The sequence below is a fragment of the Pseudorasbora parva genome, chromosome 3, assembly GCF_024679245.1.
Source record: "Pseudorasbora parva isolate DD20220531a chromosome 3, ASM2467924v1, whole genome shotgun sequence".
NCBI lineage: Eukaryota > Metazoa > Chordata > Actinopteri > Cypriniformes > Gobionidae > Pseudorasbora > Pseudorasbora parva.
The window spans coordinates 60,301,800-60,312,050 of record NC_090174.1 but is presented as its reverse complement, the minus strand read 5'-3'; the positions used below and the strand labels follow the sequence as shown (position 1 = coordinate 60,312,050).

Genomic DNA, 10,251 nt, shown 5'->3' with positions numbered 1-10,251 from the left:
GAGGAAAGGCTGCTCTCGCCGGGGTTAACGAGCGCTGAGTTTTGGAGCTGATCTCACAACTCCAAAAACGCAAGATTTTTAGGGGCCAAGCACCGAAGGTGCGGAGGCACCTATTGAAATCGTTAGTGTTCCTATTATTATTATTCTGCTTCTTCTTCTTCTTCTTCTTCTTCTTCTTCTTCTTCTTCTTCTTCTTCTTCTTCCGCCATAGGAGTCTCTGGCAGCCCATAGAACCGTATGGTAAAAAGTTGTGAAATTTGGCACACTCATAGAGGCCAGTCTGAGCTGTCACTATAGCAAATTTGGTGCCTCTAACTCAATCCCTCTAGCGCCACCACCTGTCCAAAGTTTCACTCATATTTATGCTTATAACTTTTGACCCCTAAGGGCTAGAAACAAAATTCTTTTTTCATCGGATTCCTTGGCTCAAGCCGATTCGATTTCACCCTATGATGTCATTTTCCGGTATGCAAATTTTCCCGCCATTTTGAATTTTCTGAAAAACCTACTTTTTCGAACTCCTCCTAGGCCGTTGCTCCGATTTTCACGAAAATTGAAACAGATCATCTTCAGAGCATGTTGACAAAAAGTTATGGAATTCAAGTTGATTCGTCCAATCGTTTTCAATAAACGCACAAACAAATTTTACGTGGAGGTTGCAAAAACACACTAAAGGCTATATCTCCGCAACGCTTTATCGTATTCAAACCAACCTTGGTACATGTCATCACAAGCATGACTTGAAGCAACATGCAGCGTTTCGGCGCAGCGCCACCTACCTGTCCGGAGATACGAAAAATGCCTATTTTGGCTTATAACTTCTGAACCGTTTATCCAAAAATCATAAAATTGGTCTCATTAGATTCAGGGCGTCATGCCGAGTCGACTGATATCCAATTTTACCATGTCGGCCATTTTGGATGTCGGCCATTTTGAATTATGTGCAAAAATGCTGTATTTTATGAACGCATGAACAGATTGTTATGAAACTTGGTATGGGTCATCACCACGATGCCCTGAAGTAGCCTGAGAAGTTTCGAAACAGCGCCACCTAGTGGAGAATTTTTTTTTTCAAACGCTTATAACTTTGGGTGTGGTTGACATATTTTGATGGGAGTGTGTTTTTTGGTCTCCTGAATCCTTGCCGACTCCAACGATACCAGACTTGCCAGGTTTCGGCATATGGTTTGCGCAGAGTTGTAATTTAGTGCTTAAAAAACATTTGCTGATATCTTCGAAACCGCTAGTCCGATCGAGACGAAACCAGCCTCAGAAGTTCGGAAACATAGGTCGATAGCTATACGCTAATGCCCAAATCTCAAAATATTGATAGTAAGGGGTAGTAAAATCCAATCAAAGTCAGGTGTCAGTCCTTTTTTACGTGTTTTTTCATATAAATGTCTATAACTCCAAAACAAAATGAGATTTTTTCACCAAACTTGACACACATATGTATGGGCTCACTATGAGGACACATAAAAAAATTGGTGGGATTGTGCCTCTTGGTGGCGCTATAATAAAACAAAACATGAAATTCCCATTGACTTCAATGCAGTATTATGGTTTAAAATGCTAATGCTATAATTTAAGAATGCATTAGCGTATCGTTACAAAACTCGGTATGTGTCTTCCGCTCCATGTCCTGAAGATACTCAAAAAGTTTCGGGGTAGCGCCACCTTGTGGTCAAAAGTTGTAATAAAATGTACAGAAATGCGAATAACTTTTGATTAAATTAACCCATTGTAATGAAACTGGTCATAATACAGTCAATGGCTCATGCCGAGAACATGGATACCAATTGTGCCATATTTTGCAAACCTATCTGTCCTCCGTCTTGTTATTTGTTAAAAACCTACTTTTTCAAACTCATCCTAGACCGTTTGTCCGATTTTCACCAAAATTGATCCGTATCGTCTTCAGACCATGCTGACAAATACTTATGGATTTCGGATTGATAGACAAAACAGTTTTCATATACCACTGCAACAGAGTTGAGCCATGATGCAAAAATTACTCTTGAGGCTGTATCTCTGCAATGCTTTGACATATTGACACCAAACTTTGCATGTGTCATTGTCATCTCAATCTGACTAAACCACATCAGTTTCGTAACAGTGACACCTATTGGTCGAAAGTGATAAACCATTAAACCATTATTATTGACTGTATTTAAAATTTGACTGCTATTTTGCCTAAAATCAACTTAATAGGTCCTTAATGGCTCATTGTTGCAGTTGGCTTGAGACTTCCAGCCATGCTGGCATGTCTTGTCTTCTTCTTTGCGCTTGGCCCCGATAATGGCTGCTTGCAGCTATATTTTTTTTTTTTTTTTTTTTAAATAGGAGCTCTCTTTAAATAAATCACATATTTTAGCTTTAAACAACTACATTATCAACTGAGAAGCATTAAAACTACATTTTAGTGACAAAAATATAGTATTTTTAAATGATGCAGGGTTTCTGATCACGTCACTTTACCACGTGACAGCAGCAAGCAGGCTCCAGATTGGTTAACTCGCCGCCAAATTGATGCCAAAGTTCAGATTTTTCGACTCTGGGCATCAGACGCGAATTCGCTTCAAACGCGTGAATGCACAAAACACAACACTCGCGCAAAACGTGCGCATCGCGCAAGACGCTCAGTTCGCGGCAAATTTGCGTCATTCGCGTCCATCGCGCCAAACGCATCCATCTCGCCACAGGACCTCCAGACACGCGTCAACGCTCCTTTCCATTGACTTAACATGGAAATCATTCACTTCAGACGCTCTATTCGCGTTGGTGTGAACGTGACTTTAGCAGTGTTCTTGTGAGGAATTCTCAGAGGCATGATAAATACGGGCCCTGACTATCAACATACTCAACTTTATTATTTGAGGCCTAGTCCACACGGAACACGGGGTATTTTTATAACCGGAGTTTTAGATAGCTTTTGGTTTAGCTACCAATAACCTGCTCTTATTTGGTACTTCATGCAATCCCGAGTAATGAAGAATTAATGATTTTCACCTGTGACATATTGATTGAGTAAATTGGCAGGTGCAGAGAAAAAATATGCTCCTCATGAGAAAGGAGGAGCCATGCTGATTTACATCTGTATAAATTTGGATGGTAGCACCCTAAAGTGTTGTTGAAACAAGCTTGGCAATAATGGGGTTTTGGCAGGTTGGAGTTGGATTGGTGGTTATTCTTGCTCTTGGATTTTCTGATGCACAATGGCGAGCAAGAGCAGCCCATAATCGCAGTCCAAGTGAGCTTAGGCCTAGGGCATTAGCTCAAGCTTCTCAACAGGCTGATTCCAGGATGTCTGTGGTTTCCAGTAAACCTGTGTTTGCGCCACAAACATTCCCCGCTCAGTTTCCTCTCCAGACACCAGTCAGGACTGACATCGGAAAGCAATCTCAAGATTTCATGGGTGTTCAGTCAAAAGAGCTGTTGCAGGGTCAAGTAGCAAAACTGACGTGGAGCTTTCCAAGTCTACCAGAGGAACCGCAGCCACCCGCCGTTCCTTTTGAGTTGCCGCGTCCTGTCCCTGCCAACAGTGTAGCTGCTCAGTGTGGAGAGAATTCAGTATATGTGGAAGTGATGAAGGACTTCTTTGGGACTGGACACCCACTGTCGTCCTCTGCTTTTACACTGGGAGGCTGCACTGCAACTGGAGAGGATCCTTCTGCTCAAGTGCTCATCTTTGAGTCTGAACTGCATGGATGTAGCAGCACATCAATGGTAAGATTTTATTTTGGTGTTACTCACAGAAAATATCCGTGATTGATTCCATTAACCTTTCTTTTTAGGTGACTGGGGATGAGCTTGTCTATTCGTTCAACATTATCTACACCCCACAAGCAGTTAATGGTGTTCCTATTGTCAGGAGCCGTAGTGCAGTGGTTGGTATCGAGTGTCATTATCCAAGGTGAGGATTAAATGATTTGAGACCCGCTGGATCTGCTGATCCCACATTTATGGACACTAAATGACTGCTTGTTTAACTCCTACAGAGCACATAATGTGAGCAGCGACGCCTTATTGCCCACTTGGATCCCATATGCCTCAACTAAGGTTGCGGAGGACATCTTTGTCTTCTCCCTCAGGCTCATGACTGGTTGGTGTATCCCAAACACATTTGTAACATGCTTGTGAACCTGTGCTAAGACCCTTTCTTTGCAGATGACTGGCTGTTTGAGCGACCTTCTAACCAGTACTTCCTGGGTGACGTGATAAATCTTGAAGCATCAGTGCGTTTGTACAGCCATGTTCCCGTCCGTGTGTTTGTGGACAGCTGCGTGGCTACTGCTGTCCCTGATGTTGCTTCTGTCCCCAGATACTCCTTTATTGAGAATAATGGGTAAGAGCCGCTACCTCGCGTATACTGGCTTCCAGTAAGGTTGCAGGTCTTCTAACTGGGTTTGGTTTACAGGTGCCTGGTTGATGCCAAGCTCACAGGCTCCACATCTCACTTTATGCCTCGGACTCAAGGTGATAAGCTGCGGTTTCAATTAGAGGCGTTCAGGTTCCAGCAAGCAGACAGTGGACTGGTATGTGTTAGTTGTGCAACTCTTTGTATGATCTGCTACCATGGTGTACTAATAACTGTCTTTGCAGGTCTACATCACATGTGTTTTGAAGGCGGCTGCAGCAACCCCAAGTTTTGAGCAAAAAGCTTGTTCATTCTCTGCTAATGGGTATGTTGCCTGCTAGATGGGTGTACAGGTAAACTGGTTGCCATCAACTTACCTGAGGGTGTTTCTTGTCAGTTGGGTGTCCGCAGATGACTCTGACCAGGTGTGCGGCTGCTGTGACTCCACTTGTAGCGTCAGAAGTGGAAGTGATCGGCTGCTTACGGGTATGGACTAACTCTAACTTTTTCTTGTCGCTTTCATGGCTTTAGTTCTCACGAACCCTTTGTTTCTTCTCAGATCTACGATGGGAAAAGGCATCTGTCGGCCCCATCAATGTTAAGGACTATGGCCAAAAAGTAACTGGAAGTGCAGTATAATTTAATAAAATATGCTCTTTATAGGTTTGTGTCTTGTCTTTATTGGCACAATACTAAACATATCTAGCCACGTTGCATGATTTGACTGTTCAAATATGCTCCACAAAATGGCTTTTATTACTGGCCTGTGTGGGGACTGGTATTTTGCTCCAGTCATTTGTAGGTTTAGGCCTGTTGCAACACTAGACTGTAAAGAAGAAAAATGGCCGTGATGACTGACCCATAGGATTCTAAAAGGAGTTGAGACCGCGTAAAGTAGGGTTGAGCTGGTTGTTGCCACCTTGGCTGTCATTCCTGGATAAAATCTGTCCATCACTCATCCTCAACCAACTTCACTGGCTTCCTGTGGCCAGCTGCATCCAGTTTAAACTGTTAGTTTTCCTCTGAAAGCTTATGGCCCTGCGCCACAATCTTGCTGAGTTAGTTCAACAATGTTCCTGCCCAGACCCTCAGGTCCAGCAGTGACAATCTGCTTGTACCCAAGTTTAAATGCTCTACTATGGCAGGAAGGGCTTAGTGTCACTGGCCCTAAAATTATGGAATAAGCTGCTCTTGGCTATCCGTAATGCACCAACACTTCAGATGCTTTATAGATCCCAAAACTCACTCATTTTCTCTGGGCAGTAAATGTTTCTTGTACTGCCACTGCCTTCAAGTGATCTCTCACCTCTGTCATGCTACATGACTAGTTGCTGTTTATTCTTCTCTTTGACTGTATAACGTCTATCTGGAGTTGTTTGTTATAATGAGCAGGCTGACTGTCTTTTGATTGTACTCTTGAATTCCATTGTAAAGTGACTGTGGGTTCTTGAAATGTACTATTAAAAAACAAACTTTTATTTAGACTGAAAATGGGCAAAAAGGCAGGATGTGGGTGGAGCTAATGTGATGACTAAGGCTGCATTTACATTGCAGGTCTTGAGGCACAATTCCCATTTGGTGACTATATCAGATTTTTTTGAAGACCCGCTTACATCATCTTTTCAAAAGCGACCCGTATCCGATATTTGCATTTACACTGTACGCTGGCAAAACAGCCCAAGACGTTCTTAATCGGTGAAAGGAAGTAAAACAGCGCAATATGCAATGGACGCAGACAAAATGATTGCACAATGTTTTGCTCTCTGCACTGTTCCACACATCCTAGTTTGGCAAAACATTTCTCTCTTAATGCGGAGAAAAAGAGGAGAGCCCTTGACGGGGTTGCCAGGTTTTCACAACAAAAGCTGCCCAATTGCAAATCAAAACTGTGTTAAAGTAGCCCAATTCTGCATGAAAACCGCAGACTTGGCAACACTGGATCGCAGTTTGTGTCCACCTGAGTTGACGTCATTCGCCTCCGTCCTTTTTTCAATGACGTACGACTCGCATTTACTGGGGAATATCCGATTTGACCGCTTACATGGCAGACGCTAATGCACGCATCCGAATCATATCGGATTTATTACCACATATGAATTCGATCTGAGGATATTGGAATTCATCCGTTTTTTTACTGCTTACAAGTTCACATGTCATATCCGATCTGTGCCACATGAGAGGAAAAAAATCGTAATTGGGTCACTTGAACCATGCAGTGTAAATGGGGCATAACAGACAAACAACAATTCACCTGTCACTCCAAGTGGCCATGCCCTTAATTATGCCGAACTTCAAGGCTTTAATGTAAGTGAATGAGTTATAAAAAGATTCACCCCCTCACAGTTGTCATGAAGGGCAAAATTAGACGTAGGGTAGAGTGGGGCTAAAGGCCTTACGCTACGTTCACACCACACGCAAATTGAGCATTAAAATCACTTCTACCACGTGTAGTTTGACGCGTGAACATTTTGAATCCATTTGCAGCTATTTGGACGCGCGTAGAAATCGAGCATTTGAAGCGAAATAGATGCGCGTCGAAGGCGTTCCAGGAGAAATCTGTCCTAAAACACCACTCTGCCTCTTTTCATTTTCAAAAAAATATATATATATTAAGCATTAACAGCCACACAAATTTGGTTCAGCCAACGCACTACCTGGAAATATCTTCACTTCGTGCATATCCTTAAAAAAAAATAACGTTAAGAAACTTCCCTTTGCCCTCAGTCGAAATGATTTGGTAGGCAACAATAGATTAATTGGACCAAAGATCGCCCATTAGATGTTCACAAGACAGATTATATCTCGTGTTTAACCACTACAGAGACATCCGAGCCAGCGGCAAACGCCAGAAGGACTGGCTGAGGAAAGGCTGCTCTCGCCGGGGTTAACGAGCGCTGAGTTTTGGAGCTGATCTCACAACTCCAAAAACGCAAGATTTTTTTTTTTTTTTTTTTTTTTTAAATAGGAGCTCTCTTTAAATAAATCACATATTTTAGCTTTAAACAACTACATTATCAACTGAGAAGCATTAAAACTACATTTTAGTGACAAAAATATAGTATTTTTAAATGATGCAGGGTTTCTGATCACGTCACTTTACCACGTGACAGCAGCAAGCAGGCTCCAGATTGGTTAACTCGCCGCCAAATTGATGCCAAAGTTCAGATTTTTCGACTCTGGGCATCAGACGCGAATTCGCTTCAAACGCGTGAATGCACAAAACACAACACTCGCGCAAAACGTGCGCATCGCGCAAGACGCTCAGTTCGCGGCAAATTTGCGTCATTCGCGTCCATCGCGCCAAACGCATCCATCTCGCCACAGGACCTCCAGACACGCGTCAACGCTCCTTTCCATTGACTTAACATGGAAATCATTCACTTCAGACGCTCTATTCGCGTTGGTGTGAACGTGACTTTAGCAGTGTTCTTGTGAGGAATTCTCAGAGGCATGATAAATACGGGCCCTGACTATCAACATACTCAACTTTATTATTTGAGGCCTAGTCCACACGGAACACGGGGTATTTTTATAACCGGAGTTTTAGATAGCTTTTGGTTTAGCTACCAATAACCTGCTCTTATTTGGTACTTCATGCAATCCCGAGTAATGAAGAATTAATGATTTTCACCTGTGACATATTGATTGAGTAAATTGGCAGGTGCAGAGAAAAAATATGCTCCTCATGAGAAAGGAGGAGCCATGCTGATTTACATCTGTATAAATTTGGATGGTAGCACCCTAAAGTGTTGTTGAAACAAGCTTGGCAATAATGGGGTTTTGGCAGGTTGGAGTTGGATTGGTGGTTATTCTTGCTCTTGGATTTTCTGATGCACAATGGCGAGCAAGAGCAGCCCATAATCGCAGTCCAAGTGAGCTTAGGCCTAGGGCATTAGCTCAAGCTTCTCAACAGGCTGATTCCAGGATGTCTGTGGTTTCCAGTAAACCTGTGTTTGCGCCACAAACATTCCCCGCTCAGTTTCCTCTCCAGACACCAGTCAGGACTGACATCGGAAAGCAATCTCAAGATTTCATGGGTGTTCAGTCAAAAGAGCTGTTGCAGGGTCCAGTAGCAAAACTGACGTGGAGCTTTCCAAGTCTACCAGAGGAACCGCAGCCACCCGCCGTTCCTTTTGAGTTGCCGCGTCCTGTCCCTGCCAACAGTGTAGCTGCTCAGTGTGGAGAGAATTCAGTATATGTGGAAGTGATGAAGGACTTCTTTGGGACTGGACACCCACTGTCGTCCTCTGCTTTTACACTGGGAGGCTGCACTGCAACTGGAGAGGATCCTTCTGCTCAAGTGCTCATCTTTGAGTCTGAACTGCATGGATGTAGCAGCACATCAATGGTAAGATTTTATTTTGGTGTTACTCACAGAAAATATCCGTGATTGATTCCATTAACCTTTCTTTTTAGGTGACTGGGGATGAGCTTGTCTATTCGTTCAACATTATCTACACCCCACAAGCAGTTAATGGTGTTCCTATTGTCAGGAGCCGTAGTGCAGTGGTTGGTATCGAGTGTCATTATCCAAGGTGAGGATTAAATGATTTGAGACCCGCTGGATCTGCTGATCCCACATTTATGGACACTAAATGACTGCTTGTTTAACTCCTACAGAGCACATAATGTGAGCAGCGACGCCTTATTGCCCACTTGGATCCCATATGCCTCAACTAAGGTTGCGGAGGACATCTTTGTCTTCTCCCTCAGGCTCATGACTGGTTGGTGTATCCCAAACACATTTGTAACATGCTTGTGAACCTGTGCTAAGACCCTTTCTTTGCAGATGACTGGCTGTTTGAGCGACCTTCTAACCAGTACTTCCTGGGTGACGTGATAAATCTTGAAGCATCAGTGCGTTTGTACAGCCATGTTCCCGTCCGTGTGTTTGTGGACAGCTGCGTGGCTACTGCTGTCCCTGATGTTGCTTCTGTCCCCAGATACTCCTTTATTGAGAATAATGGGTAAGAGGCGCTACCTCGCGTATACTGGCTTCCAGTAAGGTTGCAGGTCTTCTAACTGGGTTTGGTTTACAGGTGCCTGGTTGATGCCAAGCTCACAGGCTCCACATCTCACTTTATGCCTCGGACTCAAGGTGATAAGCTGCGGTTTCAATTAGAGGCGTTCAGGTTCCAGCAAGCAGACAGTGGACTGGTATGTGTTAGTTGTGCAACTCTTTGTATGATCTGCTACCATGGTGTACTAATAACTGTCTTTGCAGGTCTACATCACATGTGTTTTGAAGGCGGCTGCAGCAACCCCAAGTTTTGAGCAAAAAGCTTGTTCATTCTCTGCTAATGGGTATGTTGCCTGCTAGATGGGTGTACAGGTAAACTGGTTGCCATCAACTTACCTGAGGGTGTTTCTTGTCAGTTGGGTGTCCGCAGATGACTCTGACCAGGTGTGCGGCTGCTGTGACTCCACTTGTAGCGTCAGAAGTGGAAGTGATCGGCTGCTTACGGGTATGGACTAACTCTAACTTTTTCTTGTCGCTTTCATGGCTTTAGTTCTCACGAACCCTTTGTTTCTTCTCAGATCTACGATGGGAAAAGGCATCTGTCGGCCCCATCAATGTTAAGGACTATGGCCAAAAAGTAACTGGAAGTGCAGTATAATTTAATAAAATATGCTCTTTATAGGTTTGTGTCTTGTCTTTATTGGCACAATACTAAACATATCTAGCCACGTTGCATGATTTGACTGTTCAAATATGCTCCACAAAATGGCTTTTATTACTGGCCTGTGTGGGGACTGGTATTTTGCTCCAGTCATTTGTAGGTTTAGGCCTGTTGCAACACTAGACTGTAAAGAAGAAAAATGGCCGTGATGACTGACCCATAGGATTCTAAAAGGAGTTGCGACCGCGTAAAGTAGGGTTGAGCTGGTTGTTG

General features: G+C 43.4%; 2 protein-coding genes across 2 annotated transcripts; both read left to right on the top strand.

Moving 5' to 3' along the window:
• Positions 1–3,114: 3,114 nt before the first annotated feature.
• LOC137072124 (zona pellucida sperm-binding protein 3-like) lies at positions 3,115–5,019 on the top strand. The gene is made up of 8 exons (XM_067440338.1): positions 3,115–3,726; positions 3,795–3,913; positions 3,999–4,102; positions 4,168–4,345; positions 4,418–4,535; positions 4,603–4,682; positions 4,755–4,843; positions 4,917–5,019. Exons 1-8 carry the CDS (start codon positions 3,151–3,153, stop codon positions 4,994–4,996), a joined length of 1,344 nt encoding a protein of 447 aa, XP_067296439.1. The 5' UTR covers positions 3,115–3,150; the 3' UTR covers positions 4,997–5,019.
• A 3,075-nt stretch (positions 5,020–8,094) lies between these two features.
• Positions 8,095–9,998, top strand: LOC137072123 (zona pellucida sperm-binding protein 3-like). The gene is made up of 8 exons (XM_067440337.1): positions 8,095–8,705; positions 8,774–8,892; positions 8,978–9,081; positions 9,147–9,324; positions 9,397–9,514; positions 9,582–9,661; positions 9,734–9,822; positions 9,896–9,998. Exons 1-8 carry the CDS (start codon positions 8,130–8,132, stop codon positions 9,973–9,975), a joined length of 1,344 nt encoding a protein of 447 aa, XP_067296438.1. The 5' UTR covers positions 8,095–8,129; the 3' UTR covers positions 9,976–9,998.
• The last annotated feature ends 253 nt before the right edge of the window (positions 9,999–10,251 follow it).